General features: G+C 39.4%; 1 protein-coding gene across 1 annotated transcript; it reads left to right on the top strand.

Annotated features, from left to right (window-relative positions):
* The first annotated feature begins 4,126 nt into the window (after nt 1-4,126).
* fgl1b (fibrinogen like 1B) lies at nt 4,127-18,840 on the top strand. The gene is made up of 8 exons (XM_061739281.1): nt 4,127-4,153; nt 5,225-5,474; nt 6,196-6,355; nt 11,066-11,163; nt 11,293-11,381; nt 12,338-12,463; nt 12,551-12,615; nt 17,938-18,840. Exons 1-8 carry the CDS (start codon nt 4,127-4,129, stop codon nt 18,116-18,118), a joined length of 996 nt encoding a protein of 331 aa, XP_061595265.1. The 3' UTR covers nt 18,119-18,840.
* The last annotated feature ends 866 nt before the right edge of the window (nt 18,841-19,706 follow it).

Below are 19,706 nucleotides of genomic sequence, written 5' to 3'. Positions count from 1 at the left end.
CCCAGAATCAACCCTTGACCCTTGACCTTTGACCTTTCAGAGGGAGGGAGGGTCAAACTTTCAAATCCACTCAGATCCAAACTGTTTTCAAGATTCAAAATTCAAAGTTTATTATCATGTGCACCGTAAAGAGACGCACAAGGAGATTATTACCCAGCAGTCCACAATGAATAACAACCAATCCAGAGTCCCTGCATAGAAAGGATGATTTACAGAACTATTTTATAGACTATTTAAAAAAGGCAGCGTGTGAAAAGTACAATAGAAATCTAAACAGAAATATAGTTCTCCAGATAAAACTTAAGTTACAAAAAATCTACATGTAAATTATAGCGTGAAACATCAGTTTTGTAAACTATTTGTATTTTGCATCTGATTTAATGTTTTGGTGCATCTGCATGTGTCTGTATTTAATTACATTTTTGTGTTTATAGTGGCCTTGTTTGAATAAATATATGGATAATATTTGCACATCGTTGTCATTGATTAAGCATCAGGTCCATTTCAGGGATGCTGATATACAGTGTAATCTGATTACTATAATGGTGAATAATGTAATTTCAATCTTTAATATTTAAAATTCAGGTTTCATCTCCAAATTCAGTCCAATTTAAATCAGTAACATTTACTATTCACTACTTTCCTGAGGTGGAGGGGGGAGTTGGTGCTGGTTATTCTGCTAGAGGACTAGTTAGGGACTAGTTAGTAGTTTCTGAGGTGGAGGGGGGTGTTGGAGCTGGTTATTCTGCTAGAGGACTAGTTAGGGACTAGTTAGTAGTCGTGTCAATCCTTAAAAGCTCTGGAGTCAGTGGTGATAATGTTGTTCACAGACTGAAGGACTTACTCTCTGATAATACGGTCATGACATTTGAACAAATGATAGAGAGATATTCTATCCCCAGACAGGACCTCTTTCCTTATTTACAGATAAGGCATGATACTGTATCTTTCACAGAACTACGTTAGTTGAGAGCCATGAAAGCTCTCCTGTTGAGAAATTATTATTATTAACAGGAAGAGAGATATCTGTAAGCCTTTTTTATAAAGCTTAAAGCTTAAAGGCACATGGGAGAAGGAGCTAAACATCATAATTGATGATGAAGAATGGAAGGATGTATGGAGACTAAATTGCTAAATCAATTTCAGTTTGCAATCGCGCCCAAGCAATACAGTTAAAAATTATACACAGAAAGCACAAATCCCCTTAACCGTAGACATCACTTCAGTCCTACTCTCTCACCCATGTGCCTTAAATGCAAGATAGAAATTGGTACCTAACCCATTGTTTTTGGTCATGTTGTAAAATGCAAGTGTATTGGTCTAATATCTGAAATAGATCTGAAATAGAAAAGATATTGGGTTTAAAACTGGAGATGGACCCGTATCTCTCATACTAGACAACACTTAACATCAAAACATAATCGGACGCTGTATTGTATTCTTATTTATGCAGCGAGGAAGAATATTTTATTGCAGTGGATCAATGAAAAAGTAGCAACTGTTAAAGGCTGGTGTTTGATCTGGTGCCATTAGAGAACCTTACATGTGTATTACATTCAAAAACAGACCAATTCTATAAGGTTTGGGAGCAATACTTGAACTATGTAGAGCCTGATGTCTCTAATATCATGTTGCAGGGATTTATTGACTGGTCATACTGTACATGTTTACTGTAACCCAGAGTATTATTATTATTATTATTATTATTTATATGGATCTGAGCTGGTGTTTTGATTTTGTTTTTTTGTTCTCTTTTTTTGTTTGCCTGTTTTGCTTGTTATTTCTGTGGATCATATTATGTATCCATTCTTTACTTGTAAAAGTGAAACATTAATAAAAATATTGTTTTAAAAAAAAGCGCTGGAGTCAATCTTCCAATAGTGTAAAAATAGGATAACAGGATGGAGCTGATGTTCTACAATCACGCAGGATCAGGATATAACTAGGTTTCTGTTTGGTCTGGAGCTGAACTGAACTAGTGTTGGTCCTGAATTTGAGATATTAAAGACACAATTATCAACTTAAAATTGCATTATTTACCATTAAAGTATCCAGATTACACTGAAGAACTGCTGATCACCAGATTCTGTCACCTCGGTGTCAAACGGATTCTCAATTATCCGAGACCGAGATAATATTTCCCTTAAGTGAGATTTTAATTTGGGAAGTTTTAATCTTTTAGAATATATAGGTGGAAGAAAATGATCAAATATTCTGGTTGTTAATACAGCATTTAAACATTGTAAAATAACATTTGTTTTTGTTCTTTTATTTTTGGCAAAACCAAGAAAAAAATATGAACGATGTTGCAGATTTAAAGAACCATAAGGCTCTTTTAAAGGTCAACGAGGGTCCTTTTAAAAAAAAATCTGATCTTTAGATACATGTACAAACAAAAAAGAGCATTTAAAAGCCAAATATTGACCAATAAGAAAAAGTGAAACAAGTTCTAATCTTTTAGAAAATAAAGGGTGGAAGGAAATTATCAAATATTCCGGTTGTTAATACTGTTAAAATAAACAACTAATGGAAAAAAGACATTTCATAAGATATTATATTCTAGGAAACATGTGTGTTGTATTAAAGTGTGCAGCTCAACACTGTTTATTCCTGTTATTGTGATGCCTCCCGCTGCGCCGGGACACTATGTGAGGAATGAACCTCTCAGAACTTTCCGTCCACCTGGACCTCAGCTGTTCTGGGGTCAGCCGTGTCTCCTGGTTCTGGTGGGACCGGTGGAGGAGGAGAAACCAGAAACTGACCTGAGATCAGATCCTGGAGCAGCTGTCTGAGTCTGGATCCTCTAATATGGACCATGCAGAACTGAGCAGCCTATAAATAACCCTGACAGGTTCTGCAGGAGGAACACGGACCTGGACACGGCAGAGGGAAGCGTTCTCAGGTAAACGTGAGGTTATTATTGGTAAATATTCTTAATGATTTGAATTTAACGTGTATTTTACATTTCAGACAATCACAAGGAGTTTTTTCCAGCAGCCATGCTGGTGTTGCTGGTGTTTCTGTCTCTGGTATGCAGCTCGCTGGCCTCCGCTGCACAGCTGGACGTACGTAACCTGAACCTTCTCAAATATATTTCTAACACGTTGTTCTGTTCAAACTAGGCCTGTGTTGAAAAAATCAATTTTCCGATTCTAAATCGATTCTCATATTAATTCATTAAAATCGATTTGTATGTCAAAAAATCGAAACTGGTGCCATTTTTTTGCCTTTAAATATGTTTAAAGGTATGAAATCATTGAAGTTTTCAGTTATAATTGCATAAATTGTCTACATTTCATTACTTTATATACTCTCTTGGGGTTACATTTGCATAAAATGCTAAAAACCAAATTCTCAAAAATTAAAAACCGAAAAAGACAGAAAATGAAAAAAATAAAAACGGAATGTGGGAAAAACTAAAACTGATTTCCTCCGTCTCTGTTTCCTCCCTGGATCTGTTTGGTAATTCTGACCCACGATGTTTCTGTTTCAGTTCTATCATCATTCTGGGAGTTGATTGGTCCTTACAGCATCATTAGCTGCAATACTTGCTGTTGAATCTCAATATAATACTAGTATTAATATGTTGCAGAACTACAGTCATATAATTCATGCAACAGCTCCAAAAACTGTTTTAATAACACTAACGGTTAACAATACATCTGCTGATACACAAACTTGGACACATCATCAGTGTTGTATCCTGGACTACTGGGTGTTTCGGGTCTGGCAACAGACTCCCTCATCCAGGCGACCCGGCCGAGGTGATCAAGTCTCTGCCTGCGTCCAAGTGGCATGCTGCACCCACTACAACCACTGCTCTCCCCTTTTCAACCAGAGCCATCTGGAGGCTTTTTCTGCTGCCTCCACATCGTTGCCTATGGCCCTTCTACGGTTGGCACCCGTTATGCCTAGTGTGCTGTAGGCTTTGCTCAGGGAGTGGCTGGCAAACCCCCGACTGCCCACCTCCACTGGCATACACTTGGTCTTCCACCCGTTCCTCCGACAGTCCTCCACCAGCTCCTGGTACTTCTCCCTCTTTCTTTCATGGGCCTCCTCCATCCTCTCCTCCCAGGGAACCATCAGCTCCAGCAAGAAGAGTTGCTTTGTTGCCTCTGAGACCAAGATGATATCAGGTCTCAATCTTGACTGGGTGATCTGTGGTGGAAACTTCAGTTGTCAAACTTTCCGTTTGAGCAGCTGGAAAACATCTAAAATGGGAAAGAGCTGTTGTGCGATCGACTGTACTCATAGATTTAGCAATCGGAGTTATCGTTTTACAGACTGCCGAAAAATAAGCTTAAGAGAGACCAATGGATCGCTGCAATTCGCAAAAACAACTGGATTCCAGGCACCGAAACGTGGATTTGCGGTTCCCATTTTGTATCAGGTAATGTTGGATTTTTGGGTAGCTAACGTTAAACGGTCAAATCATAAAGTTCGGTGTCCTCATCACTTTAATTTCTACAACAAATCCTGCCTTGAAGTCGGACCAAGCGTCAAGACTTTTGTAAGCCTTCAAGCTTTGCTTCGTGTATTTCCCCGGCGTAGAAATTAAGTACAATCCAGGAAACTGGATTCATGGTCAAATATTAATGTCCATGGACCACTGGTTCTTGGTAACTGTACCAAATATTAATGTCCATGGACCACTGGTTCTTGGTAACTGTACCAAATATTAATGTCCATGGACCACTGGTTCTTGGTAACTGTACCAAATATTAATGTCCATGGACCACTGGTTCTTGGTAACTGTACCAAATATCAATGTCCATGGACCACTGATTCTTGGTAACTGTACCAAATATTAATGTCCATGGACCACTGGTTCTTGGTAACTGTACCAAATATTAATGTCCATGGACCACTGGTTCTTGGTAACTGTACCAAATATTAATGTCCATGGACCACTGGTTCTTGGTAACTGTACCAAATATGAATGTCCATGGACCACTGGTTCTTGGGGTAACTGTACGGGTCACTGTCAAGTCCAACTGACGCTAATTTAAGCCGATAATCAGCTGTTATCCCGTCTTCTCCACTAGTTGCAGACATTTTTGCTGATGTTTTGCCACTCAGTGAGAGTAAGGGGGCTGGTCCAGTGTGGAAGTGACGTCAATGCAGACCCTCTATTGTTTTACAGGGATGTACATGACCAAAACAAATGCACATGATTGGCTGGTGTTTGATGTTTGATGATATTATTGTTTTTCTATGAAAGCAGAGAGAGCCGTGCTCCCCGGAAGCCGCCGCCCTGAAGAGCAGCATCAGGAAACTGGAGGAGCGGCTCTTCCTGGTGAACTGGCAGGTCGATCACCTGCAGTCGCACAAATACTTCAGGCCGTTTCAGCCCGTGGAGTCTGACGGTAAACCTGAGATCGACCCGGGCCCGGCGGCGACCCGCAACAACAGCCTGAACAAGGCCCCGATCACGCCACTCCCACCCGCCGGCAGCCTGATCGTCTATGACAAAGGTGAGAAACGAGACACGGGATGTGTAAACCCACGGAAGAGTATTAGGGCCAGGCAGGAGAACAGGACCACAGACACGGTGTTATTAAAAATAATATTTTAGAGGAGGAAGATTTTTATTTCGTTATGCACTTCGAGAAAACAGTCGAAATGTCGAGAAAAAAGTCGAAATGTCGAGATTAATGTTGAATTACAATTTCGAGAAAAAAGTCGAAATGTTGAGAAAAAAAGTCGAAATGTCAAGAAAAAGTCGAAATGTCGAGAAAAAAGTCGAAATGTCAAGATTAATGTTGAAGTACAATTTCGAGAAAAAAGTCGAAACGTTGAGAAAAAAGTTGAAATGTCGAGATTAATGTTGAAATACAATTTCGAGAAAAAAGTCAAAATTTCTTGAATAAAGTTGAAATGTTGAGAAAAAAGTCGAAATTTCGACTTTATTCACGAAATTTCGTCTTTATTCTTGAAATTGTATTTCAACATTAACCTCAACAGTTCAACTTTTTTCGCAACATTTCAACTTTTTTCTCAAATTACACAAAAAAAAAAAAATCTTCCCCTCTCAAATATTTTTTCTCCTGCATGGCCCTAATACTCTTCCGTAGTAAACCACAGTGCCTTGGAGAATTTTCTAAATACTTTCATTTTTATTTAAGTACCGTAGTCTTGTTATACGAGCAGTTATGGTGCTAAAGGTGATAATCTTCCATCACCATTTCCCCCCAGACTGTTCTGAAGTATCTGAGCGACTGAGCTCACCGAGCGGCTTCTACAGGATCAGACCGAGGTCAGACCAAGAGCCTTTTCTGGTTTACTGCGACATGACGGACGGAGGAGGCTGGACGGTGTTTCAAAGACGCCGGCACGGGAAAGTTGACTTCAACAGGTAATCTGGCTGAACACGTGTCCCAGACCTGGTGATACAAGAACCAGACAGAGAAACACGTGTAGGGACGGGAGTTGATGAGATTTTTACGATTCTAGTTCCATTCTCGATTCTGTTTAACGATGGGAGACGATGGGAAAAAAGGTTTATTGGTCCTTTCAATTTCCACAACACAAATAACCCAAAGTACAGGTGTAAATCGTCAGTGTAATACAAAAATGTTTTTATTTTTATTTGGTATATATATATATATATATATATATATATATATATATATATATATATATATATATATATATATACATACATACATACATACACAGTTTTTACTAAAAACCAAGGACCAAAAGGTGTAGACTGAAGCCTAAGCTTATGACGCCTACCTTCTTCACAAGAAAAGAGAAAAGAAAAAAAGATATAATAAAAAAAAAAATAAATAAAAATAAAATAATAATAAAATAAATATTCTTCAGTAGAAATTAACATAATACAACATAAATTATTCTGTGGCAATTTCACGAGGATGTCCAGCATTTTTGTAATAGGGCTTGGTCGCCAAGTTGCATTCTGGGACACGGCGGCCATGTTGGCAGCCTCGTGAGTGTAAACCATGGATGTATTATAAAACTGGATCGGAGACTGAAAATGGCCGCCCATTCATTTCAATGCATATTACTCACTCAGCGCATACGCTGAAAAAGTTCCTGACTTCCGGGTTTACTTCCGCATACAGCGGCCCATAGAGCATGCGCAGTTGAGTCACCTCCCATGATGCTCTGGGGCCTCCCATCATGCCCCGGGGGAATGCCGCGAATATTAATATAATATGTATTAATATAATACATAAATTAATGTATATTATTACATGTATAGCATTACATATATTATTAATGTATTAATATAATATAATTACATAATATATATTAATATAAACATCCGTGGAATGCACGGACACGGCTGTGACGTCATCCGTGACGTACCAAGTGAACAGACGGACCGCAAAAAAAAAAAAGTTAAAATGCCGGAAAGGAACTGGAATTTACTGGGATACCTTAAACAAGGAAGCCAGGGATCGGTATATGGAGAAAATAATGATTATTAGCGGTTTGGATGCATATGAAATCCCTACTAAAGAGTGGAGCTCCGACGAGGACTTACTGCCGCAGTTCTGCACAACCGACGTCTTCAGCTACCGTGTTTGCGGTGTGAGCGCCTACACTTCGGAGCAGTTCTGTTGTTAAGTCGTTGGAGTCTCATGTGCAGTTCACAAATGGACAGGTGCAGGAGCTTCAGATCATAAAGCCGGCAAACAGTGGGAACAAGTTAAACCATTAGAGATCTTTTCCCCACGTCTGTTATGTGTGGAGCTGTTGCACCCCACAACACAGCAACGGTTACCATGGTTTACAGAATAACGGAAAGTAACGATTACAAGTACTGTAAGACACAACGAAGAGGGAGCACGTCTGTACACAGTGGTCCGAAGAGCAGCTAAGGAAGCTTCCAACATGGCGGCTCCGTCAAGTGATGACGTCAAGACGACCAAGCCCTATTCCACAAGGATGTCCAACATTTTTCTAATAGAAATTAAAATTCACCTTTGTAAAAGGAAATATGAACTGAACACTCAAAAATAAAACTCAGCCAGTGACAAATACAATCAATTCAAATCCTATTAAACTGTGCATTTTGCAAATCTGCAACCCACTGATGAAATCTCCACTTGGCAGGTACTGCAAGTTGCCCTGTTGTCGTCTTTTTTACTGAAACTTAACCAGACTTTCGAGCGTTTATTACTATTGACTGCTGGTTTACACTCGTTGCTAACGCAACGTACGTAAGCTACGCAACGTGCGTGATGACGTCATTCTGCCCACTGGAATCAAAAAGGGAATTGTTTGCAATTATTTCTCCAGAAAAAAGGAAAATCACGCCTAGAGGCGTCTAGGCCTCTCTCTGACATTAACTGGAACATTTAATAAAATCCAATATCCTATAATATCAAAGAAGTTCAATATAAAATTATACATTTACCCTACTAACAGATTTGTGTCAAAATGTGTCAATATTGATGTTAATTGTGTATTTTGTAATACCAAAGTGGAAATGATTAGGCACCTTTTCTTTGATGTAAATTTTCCCAGATTCTTTGATTGATTCTTAAGTGACATCATATTCCAACACACCAATACATTTAAATGCCAAAGATATATTGTTACACTATAATAATAAAGATAGAAAGAGGCAACACTTAATTAACTTGATCATTCTAATTGCAAAATTCCAAATACATAAAACCAAATTCTCCAAAGGTCGGTATATATATATATATATATATATATATATATATATATATATATATATAGATATATAGATAGATAACATTTGTTATATGTATACAACATATATATATATATATATATATATATGTTGTATACATATAACAAATGTTATCTGTTAAAATCTGTTTTATTTTGTTTTAAATAAAAAGTGTAAACTTCTTTATATGTGATTGCTTAATTTACTAATGGTTAACTATGGTCAAGTAATGCTTATGAGGCTGTTAAGCATTAATAATGTGTTACCTAAGGGATAAATGTGTTACACTTTACAATAAGGGTCCAGCAAGCCTTTACTAATGGTTAAGTAATGGTTATGAGCCACTCCTATACATTTATTAAGGTTTATGTCAGGTTACCGTTCATAAGGTCAGGTAAGCTACCTGATAACATACACAGCACCATTAGGAAATGATTACTTAAGACTCTAAATAGTTGTTTAATAATGCCCATCCAGTAAACATGTACACCATTAGCGAATGATTAGTAGATGTATTAGGTAGCTGTTACTTAATGCATATTCACTCCAAATAAACACCATTAGTAAATGATTACTAGGGACATTATTAACGTTTTACTTATGTATTAACTAATGTATTACTTTATACTAAGTAATGCATACATAAGGATACATAATTACATCATGTAACGTTTATTAATGCTTACTAATGTATTAATTAACTCTGAGCAGTAGGCATTAATTAACTGTTTATTAATGCATTAACTAATATGCTAATTAATGTTAAGTAATACATAATAATGGTTATTTAACTATTATTACACTGTTAATTAATGCTTAATAATGCATTAACTAACTGTTTATTAATGCATTAACTAATATGCTAATTAATGTTAAGTAATACATAATAATGGTTATTTAACTATTATTAAACTGTTAATTAATGCTTAATAATGCATTAACTAACGTTAATTAAGGGACCCTTATTGTAAAGTGTTACCAGACTTTGTATTGTTCATGGTCAATGTTCTGACTGTGTTTAAAATCTTAAAATAAAGGTTTGAAAAAAAAAAATTGCAAAAGATTCCAAGGAATTCAAAACACTAGGAACCGGTTCTGAACAAGAACCGGTTCTCGGTTCTCTACCCACGTTTCGTGTGAGCGGTGGAGCCCAAAATCTCTAAAATCCCTAAAATCCCCACCGAAGCTGTCATGGTTACGCGTGAAGCTCCTGAAGCATCTTCAATTCAATTCAATTTTATTTATATAGCCTCTAATACAACAAAAGTTGTCTCCAGACGCTTTCCAGAGACCAAGAACATGAACATAAACCCCCGAGCAATTATTACATAAACAATGTCAGGTAAAAACTCCCCTAGTGGGAGAAAAACCTTAAGCCAAACAGTGGCAAGGAAAACTCCCCTTTAGGAGGAAAGAAACCTTGAGCAGGACCAGGCTCATAAGGGGGGACCCTCCTGCCGAAGGCCAGACTGGGGGTCGGGGACATCAGCAGCACACAGCAGGCAGGTGGAAGCAGCAACGGGATGACCGGGGGGGGCACGCAGCTCCCGAAGCTCCGGCCCAATCAGCAAGCCCCAGGTTAGGTGCAGGGTCGGGGAAAGGTTGAGAAGGGGCAGGGCCAGGGAGAGGAGTCTTGAGGGACAAATCTCTCCCCCGCCTGACCGGGCCGTTAACCTGCCTCTCTCACTCCCACGCTGCAGGTTCTGGTGTTGTGCATTCAGAGATGCTCTTCGCCACTGGCAGAGGATGCTGCACCATGTACAAAAGAGGAAAAAAAAAAGAAAAGGGGGACCAGCACAAGAAACTACAGGAACGATGGACAAAAATGATAGCTATGAGATACTTATAATAAATAAAAATGGAAATGGAGAAGAGAGGAAGGGAAGAGGAGAAGAAGGGTGAGAGGCACCGCCCAGCGGATCATGTCCCTGCAGCATAGGCCTATAGCAGCATATCTACCACCAAGCTATATTTGACACTAACTATTATAGTCTTGTTCTATAGCTGCAACTATGACTACTGACTCTAACACACTAGAGTTTACACTACCTAGAGATTTACCAACACCAGCTAGAGGTTTACTAAACACTAACTATAGGCTTTACTAAACAGAAAGGTTTTAAGTTTAGTTTTAAAGGTGGAGTTGGTGTCAGCCTCCTTAACCCAGATTGGAAGTTGGTTCCATAGTAATGGTGTCTGATAGCAGAACGCCCGCCCTCCAAATCTACATTTGGATACTCTAGGAACTACGAGTAAACACTCCGAGAACGGAGAGCTCTGCCAGGAACATAAGGCACTATCAGGTCTTGCAAATAATGCGGAGCTAAGCCGTTTTGGGCTTTATACGCAAGTAATAACATTTTATTTTATTTTATTATCTGTCCCTTTCAGAGACTGGGTGGACTACAGAGACGGCTTTGGCGACTTCAAACTGTGGAACGATGAGTTCTGGTTGGGCAACGAGCGAATGTACTCTCTGCTCTCTGAAGGTCAGAAGTCGACACGTCTCACTTCACCTCGAACTTAATGTTTATGGACCTAAATACATCTCAGAGGTTCATCTTAGATAAATAGTTTTATCATGTCTGATTAGTTGACCACTTCTTCCTCTCCTGAAGGTCAGAACCTAGTGAAGATCGATCTGATGGACTGGGACGGGCAGAAGAGCTTTGCGTTTTACGAGAACTTCCGGATCACCGATGAGGCCGTAAGTCCTGATGACGGTTCGGAGGTTTGGAGGTTCAGACTAGTTATGCACGAAATCAAAATTTGTGGCCGAAACCAAAACTAATAATAAACACTTGGCCGAATACCGAATAATACCGAACAATGGTTCTTCGCAGTTTTTCACTTATTTTGCCAATTTGTTCACCATTGCATAAATCAAATAAATGTGCAGTGAAATACCCGCCAGTCACAATTTGTCTTACTGTACTTATTGTATTTTTTCTTATAATCCTTTTTCATTCTCACCCGTTCAAATCCAATTAATCGGGTCGTGGTGGGGCTGATCTCCGCAATTTGAAGCCTTGTATAATAATTGTAAAAATCTGGGTTATTTTCTTGGAGGATCTCGTCATATCAGACAGTGAGTTCTCTCCACCGCATCGGTAGTACGACCTTTTCTCTGCTGTGCGTCCCGTCACCGTCTCCATCACCAAGCAGTTTCCCAAATCAAACTCTGGATCATTTCTCGTGTCCTCTGCTTTTTCCCCACATCCAAGTAATGATCTGACATGCTGACATGTTTGCTGCATTTAACACCGCTCCCTCACTCCACACTGTTCGCTGTTTGATTGCGTCATCTAAACATGCCGTTAATTGTTCGTTTTTTTGCTCCCCACTTATTCCACTGAACACTGAAAGTGTTTTTTTTGCTTTTTTCGGCCGAACAATTTCGGTTACCGAACATTCGGTGCATCACTAGTTCAGAGGTTCAGAGGTTCAGAGGTTCAGAGGTTCAGAGGTTATGAGGTTATGAGGTTATGAGGTTTGGAGGTTCAGACATTCAGAGATTGAGAGATTGAGAGATTGAGAGATTGAGAGATTTGGAGGTTCAGAGATTCAGAGATTCAGAGATTCGGAGGTTCAGAGATTCAGAGATTCGGAGATTCAGAGGAACCTCGGTTCCACCAACCTCCTCTCGTCCTTCTCCGTCCCCAGGACAAGTACCGGCTCCAGTGCGGCCAGTACAGCGGGCGGGCGGGGGACGGCCTGGCCGGCGGCGGAGGGAGAGTGCAGCAGTGGTCGGCTGGCCTGGGGGGGATGCAGTTCAGCACCAGGGACCAGGTCAGCCCCCCCTCCCCTCACCGTGTCTGTGGTCCTGGTCTCTGTGAAGAACTGATCCTAGTAACCAGATATGAGTGTGATTGACAGGACAACGACCGCTTCACCCAGGGAAGCTGCGCCGAAGAGAACCAGGCGGGCTGGTGGTTCAACAGGTACGACCGTGATGTCACTTCCTGTTCTGGGTCTGAGTCTGGCCTCGGTCACGTTATATTATAAACGTCTTAAATGAAGAACTTGGAAAACTGATTATTTGGTTTCGGTGAAAGAAAGTCATCAGCAATATATATTGATAACATCCCTGTAACTAACGTGTTCTACACGATTTCTTGGTATTATGATTGATGATTGATTAGTGTCCTGGAAATCACATATAATGGCTATTTCCACAAAAGTGGCTAAGAGTATCGGTATTCTCCGTAAAACCCATCCTCTGATCAGTTCTGAGGTAGCCACTATGTTATATTATTCAATGATAATAATAATATAGGCTTCAGAGGATCAAAGATTTACAATTCTGCCATTATATCAGTGACTTGTCTCCTCATAAATGTAAGAACTCTGAAATCCCTTGGACACTAAATACTTTCCATACCGTCTGCTAAATGAACCTGGGTCCCTTCATTATTTTCTTTAGAGTTTTATTCTTGGTGTTTTTTACCCTATATGTATGTCTCATTATCTTTGTTATTAATTTTTCTTCTTTTTTTTAGGAATACTTATTTTTTATCTAAGGAAATGTTATCTTTTTTAATGGTTTTAATGGATATTAATTTCTAAAAATCAATTCTTATGTCTAAAGATCGATTTTTTTTCATCATTACATTTTCGCCCGGTGAACTTTAATCCCAGAAGTCGGACACAGTTTGTCATGACATTTCTGAAAAATGCCTGGCGCTTCAAGGCAATATGTGTGTGGTGACGGAATAAATTAGACAAGCTAAAAAGATTTGTTTACTGCATGAACTGTTGCAATTTGTTTCTTTTTTTGCACTTTAAATGGATATTGAAAGGTCTGTTTGAGTTATTTATTTCTTAGTTATTTCACAATAATTATTGTGAAATTATTATTTCACTAGTTATTTTACAGTCATATAATTCAGGCAACAGCTCAAAAAACATTTTAAATAACACAAACCCAACTTAACAAGAAAACTCCTGCACACCTTCTTCTCACTGTTCACTTATTTATTAGGCCAACGTTTCGGTCATAGAACTTTTTCAAGGCATCAAGCAGATCGGACAAAGAGCTTGTCTATTATAGGCTGGTAGGCCTGTGTGATCCAATCAGACGCCGCCACATGATCATAAGGGGGTGAGCATTGATAACAAACACCTGAGCACATTCTAACAGGGTCACATGCTGCCTGATGCCTTGAAAAAGGTCTATGACCGAAACGTTGGCCTAATAAATAAGTGAACAGTGAGAAGAAGGTGTGCAGGAGTTTTCTTGTTAAGTTTGGCTGCTGCTTTCCTCCTCCGACGCACCTTTCTGCAAATCCGGTGTGCAAAAAGTTTTCCACTGCAAATAACACAAACTAGGCGGGTGCAGTTATGGTTTGACCCCAAAAAAATTGCAACAAAAGGTTTCTCAATAGTTTATTGTAGTATCAGGTGTACTTAATAACATATCAAAAGTCTGCCAAAGTCTGACCACTAGAAAGGTCCGATTTTCAAAATGGCCGCCGCCAGTCTCTAAAAATACCATTATTCCCTCATTATTCATCCTAGACAAGCAATCTTGGTGTCTAACCCCATGATTTGATTATCTAGAATTAAAATAAGCATATACAAATCATAGTGAAGTGATCGAAGTACAATTATGTATAAAAACAATTGACTATAAGCGAATATGTAATGAAATATGCAGTACATAGACATGAAAAAAAACAAAGAAAAACATTTCAAACATAATCTCCTTTTTCCACATGCCATAAAAAAAGATGTCAAAATGCATGGGGAAATGAGGTTTCTCTCAATTCACATTCTGGTGATTTCTGGAGATTAATTTTTATACTAATGAGAAATAAATCAATTATTACTACGTGGTACTGTGAAATTAGTCTAAACAGGGCTGCCACGTGAAGGCTCAGTACCGCTAGCCCCTTTTTTATTTTATTTTTATTTATTTTTTTAGTTTTTTTGTGTTTTTTTTTCTTTTTTTTTTTGTTTTTTGTGATTTTTTTTTTTTTACCGTCTTACTTATATTTTTTCATTTCCTTTTTTCCACTCCGGAGTAACAATTAGTCATCATCACACTCTTCCTCCCATAATGCTTGATTATGTGGATTCTCACAATTTTCCACTTGGCATGATCCACAGGCAGGCATGCAGGGCAGTCCATATCTTCTACAACTACAACGTTGTGTACGGCAAGCAGTTGTGCAATTACAGTGGACCATCTGCAAGAGGCTCTCTGGGGCAGCAGCTTTTTTTGTCATAACTGGCAGAAAACGATTGTCCTCCAATTTCCATCCCCAATCAACAGGATTCATATCACTATCCATTTCAGTCCACACCATGATCTGGTAATAAACTCTTTGGCAATGATATTTCGTTGAGGACTCTGTAGGAGGGAGATGTTCTGGGGTAACAAATGCCTTCGCAGACACAATTTTCTTGCTGAGAAGATTGTAGCGCAAAGATGCAAGTGCATCGGTATTCTTGCCACCAAACATGACTGCCATCGCTTTGCTCCCAAGGTCCTCTATGGCAGCTTTTGCTTGCTTTGGTAGTGCAAATCCATTCGCACATGCCTGGATGGTCGTTTCCCCATTCACAAGTTTCTGGAAAGAAGTTTTCTTCCCAACACCAAAAATGCGTGATGTTGTATCACAGCCTGTGAAGGCATGAACAAACATCAACAGACAACACAAGTCTTTACCCAGGACCTTTTGCATCTCGCTGATGTCATACACCTTGGGTACTTTTGACTTATCTGAATGAAAATAAAGGCCTCTATTGCTCGTCTCACCATAGTAGAGAAGAAGAACAAGTAAATCTGTATCTTCCCCTATCAAGGTTGTGGGCTGATGTTGTGACGCTTGGACTGCAGCCTTGACAATGTCCACATCTGCATCCCCTGGTGCATTGATGACAGTACAGCCCTTCTTCTGCAGTTCCTCAGTGACAAGAAGAATAAGCCCTTGTTTGTTACTGGATCTGGATAGGAAGTCATCCTTTCTTCCCATAAACTCAGTATTTGCATCCAAGCTAATAACCGGGTGTGCATGTTGCCCGTGCCGCTGATGTGTATTGTCTTTGATAGAAGGACCTTCACTATAACCATCAAAGACAACAGTTGCTTTACCATAATGCTTTATCGTAAAGTCTGCATATGACTGTGCAATGGCACCATAACTGTCACCCCTCTTCCATGGCAAGCGATGAATCAGGGAGCCACCATCAAGGACATACTGTTCAGTTGGTGGGATAGAATCCAGGACACTTTTCTTTGACTTCTTGCCTGTAAATTCAGCGACAGCCTGTGCCAGTTGGGGCTTATCGGCTTTACGGAAGATTTCTTTGGCTTCGAACAGTGCTGCAGGGAATGGACTGAGCTCATAGCCCATGACATCTTCAAGTGAAAGTTGTCGTGTTTTTGACATAATCAGAAAATGTTGGAACAACAGAGCAGGATCAGTGGTTCGGTCTTGGGTGATTTTGATGCTGCAATCATCTGCAAGAGTTTTTGCCCTGTCATTGCGTTTGAATGAGATTCCAAAAACTGGTTTCCCAACCATTTTCCCAATGATCTCATTCCCAACAGACTCAAACTCGTGAACATTGACATCAGGTTTGGCGACAACACCGGTAACAATGTTTCTCAAAGCTGGTTCTTGAGAGAATGGTTTGCAAAAGGAAAGTTTTTCCTTCATTCTCTCCAGGTCAGCGTGATCTCGTTTGATCCTTGCCTCTGTCGATTCCTTGTGTTGCTCACTGGTCGTGTAGGTCAGCTCATTGAATTCCTGCGTGGCATCGTTGTACTCGGACATGATGGGTGTGGACATGGTCCACCAATAGGGCAAATACAAAATATTGGATTTCATAATTATGTAAGTGTATCTCTGCAGTTTGGACAAGACCAGTGGATTCCCAGGCCTCATAAACATAGGATTAGACACCAAAATTACTTGTCTAGGGTATATAATAAAGGAGCTATACACATTTTAGGGTGATTTTGACCATCTGGGACGCCATCTTGAAAATGACACCTTTCTAGTGGTCAGACTTTGGCAGACTTTTAGTATGTTATTAAGGACACCTAATGCTACAGAAAACTGTTGAAAAACCTTTTGTTGCAATTTTTTTGGGGTAAGGTGCTTTTTTTTCATATCTGCACCCGCCTAAACCCAAATCAATATCAAATCAGATCGAATCAAATCCTGATAATCGATTCTGAATCTTAAAGGGGACCTATTATGAAAAACATGTTTTCTCTTGCTTTAACATATATAAAGTGGTCTCCCCTCAGCCTGCCAACTCAGAGAAGGAGGAAACAACCAAATTCTGCAGTGTCTGTACAGCCGCCCGGATGATCGTCCAGTGTCATGTGGATCTACAAGCCAATAAGATTCTGCTCCCGTCGTTACGTAACGACGGGCGCAATTTAACGTATTTTCTGGACTACAAGCCGCTACTTTTTTCATAGGTTTTCAACCATGCAGCTTATACAAAGGTGCGGTTATTCTGTGGATTTTTCTTCCAGCGCTCGGGTGCGCTCTGACCAGAATTAGAATCAAAACTAAGACAAAATAAATGCAAAGAAGAATACACTTCTTCTTTAGCAGATAGAAGTAGGTAGAAGCAGATTTCAAACAGATAAATAGATAAATAAATAGCGGTTATTTCCTCTTGGTTCTGTCCCGTTTTAATCAGCAAAGTTGCTGCCGTGTTAAAAGACACTGTTAGGAAAGGATCTATTTAGGTACAAACATGTACATCATTTACAGTTCAAAATCCTTCTGTACATGTAGTAAATCTAATCTAACATAAATATCAACGGCTTGCATATCTTTTTTTTTTTAAATAGAGCGGGTGCGGCTTGTATGCAGGTGCGGCTTATAGTCCAGAAAATACGGTACATAGTTTGGCCTCCGATGCGTGAAACCACGCCCACAACTAACTCCGCCGGCCGGAGATTCCTCCATTTTTCCGTAGCGGTGTATCGCGTCATTCAGGCAGCCAATCAGCACAGAGCCTCATTATCATAGCCCCGCCCACTCAGAATCCTGCATAGATAATGAGGTTAGAGAATGGGAAGATAAAGACATGGCTCAGAGGCTGAATTTCTCATTTATTTAGCAAAAACAATCAAAAGCTTGTTTTTAAGACATTCAAGGCCTGTTTAAAATAGGGATTAGATGCCATAATAGGTCCCCTTTAAGAATCGGAATCCTTTCTTGACATTTGAATCGATACCCAGCCCTAGTTTTGTATGTGAAAATAAACAAACAAACAAACGTTTGGACCCCCAGATGCCACGAAGCCAACCTGAACGGGAAGTACTACCGGCGCGGGGCCTACAAGGCCAAGGTGGACAACGGCGTGGTGTGGGGCCCCTGGCGGGGCCTCTGGTACTCGCTCAGACACACGGCCATGAAGGTGCGGCCGCTGCTCTTCCTGGACAGCGTCGGGAGCGGAGCGGGCGACCTTTGACCCCAACAGATCCGAACCTGCAAGGCGAAGCAGAGGGCAAAGACTGCCTGGGGTGTCTCACTTCTTTATCGTCTTAATTCCTCCCTTTCTTTCATTTCTTTGAATGTTTTATTAAACATAATTATATCTCTGTTCCAGGTAGCATTTCTGTTCTAAAGTGTTTATCTCAGTAATAATAAAACAAGCATCTCAACAACCTGGCCCCTCTTTTAGTTTAGGCAGCAATGCACTCTGGGAATTCACAGTAGCAGGGAAAGAGTGGACTTTAAGTACAATACGACATATTTTTAATTCTACATCATTTTGAATCCTGTCTTTAACTCGTCTTGACTTGAACGGTTCAGACGGACTTAGATCAAAGTTCATCTGGTGAAGTGAGACTTGTTTTGGTGAATCATAAACAAAAGCATCATATTATCAAATGATTAAAACATGCAAAACACAAAAGGAAGATGTTTTATAAAGTAGAAATAGTTTTGTTTAATTTACAGTATAATTAAAACTGAACCTGCAAGGCAAAGAGAAGGGCAGAGACTGTGTAGTCGCTTTCCACTTCTTTATTCTTAATTCCTCCCTTTCCTTCATTTCTTTGAATGTTTTATCAAACATAATTATATCTCTGTTCCAGGTAGCATTTCTGTCCTAAACTGTTTATCTCAGTAATAATAAAACAAGCATCTCAACAACTTGGCCCCTCTTTTAGTTTAGGCAGCAATGCACTCTGGGAATTCACAGTAGCAGGGAAAGAGTCGACTTTAAGTATAATACGACATATTTTTAATTGTGCATCATTCTGGATCCCGTCTCTAACTCGTCTTGACTTGAACGGTTCAGACGGACGAAGATCAAAGTTCTACGGAGCCCCTAAAGGGACACACATTTTTTTTATATATATATGAGTTTTATGCGCACGCGTAAAACCTTTAAGTGAGCACGTAAAGTTGTTTACTTGCAAGCAAAGAGGTAATGTCCTTATAATGAAGTCCCAGGTTAAAATATAGCTCAGCTAAATCCTGTAATGTCATTTCCATTCATAAACAGAGCAGGAGCAACTGGAGGGTTTTGCGAGAGCGCGTGAAACTTTTTAGTGAGTGCATAAACGTTTTACGTGCTCACGTAAACAATTTTACGTGCTCACTTAAAGGTTTCACACGCGTGCGTAAAACTCATTACATATATTTAAAAAATTCTGTGTCCCTTTACGGGCCCCGGTAAAGTTCATCTGGTGAAGTGAGACTTGTTTTGGTGAATCTTGAGCCGTATGGAGGTAGATTTGCTTCTTATTTATTCAATAAAAAAATATATTTTCAATAAAAAAAAAAGATTTTAATCAAAGAAAAAAAGTTTTTGAATGCAAAAAAATATTTGAGACCCAAAAAATTGTATTTGAACACTTTTGTGGGGAAGCATCCGCCCACTGCGGGATGTTTGTGTCAAAATGATTCTATAAAAAAAAAAAAAGACTTATTTTCTTTGATTGAAAATATTTTTTTCTTTTTGAAGCAACTTTTTTGATTAAATGATAAAGAAACAAATGTCCTACCCATAATATGGCCCAAACAAAAAACAACACTACTTCAATCAAAAA

Source organism: Cololabis saira, chromosome 14 (genome assembly GCF_033807715.1).
Source record: "Cololabis saira isolate AMF1-May2022 chromosome 14, fColSai1.1, whole genome shotgun sequence".
Lineage (NCBI taxonomy): Eukaryota > Metazoa > Chordata > Actinopteri > Beloniformes > Belonidae > Cololabis > Cololabis saira.
This window is presented reverse-complemented; position numbering and strand designations above follow the sequence as displayed.

Coding starts and splice junctions, on each gene's coding strand:
- fgl1b (XM_061739281.1), top strand. CDS start 4,127: ATGATATCAGGTCTCAATCTTGACTGG. Junction 4,154..5,224: donor CAGGTCTCAATCTTGACTGG/GTGATCTGTGGT, acceptor CTATGAAAGCAG/AGAGAGCCGTGCTCCCCGGA. Junction 6,356..11,065: donor GGGAAAGTTGACTTCAACAG/GTAATCTGGCTG, acceptor TGTCCCTTTCAG/AGACTGGGTGGACTACAGAG.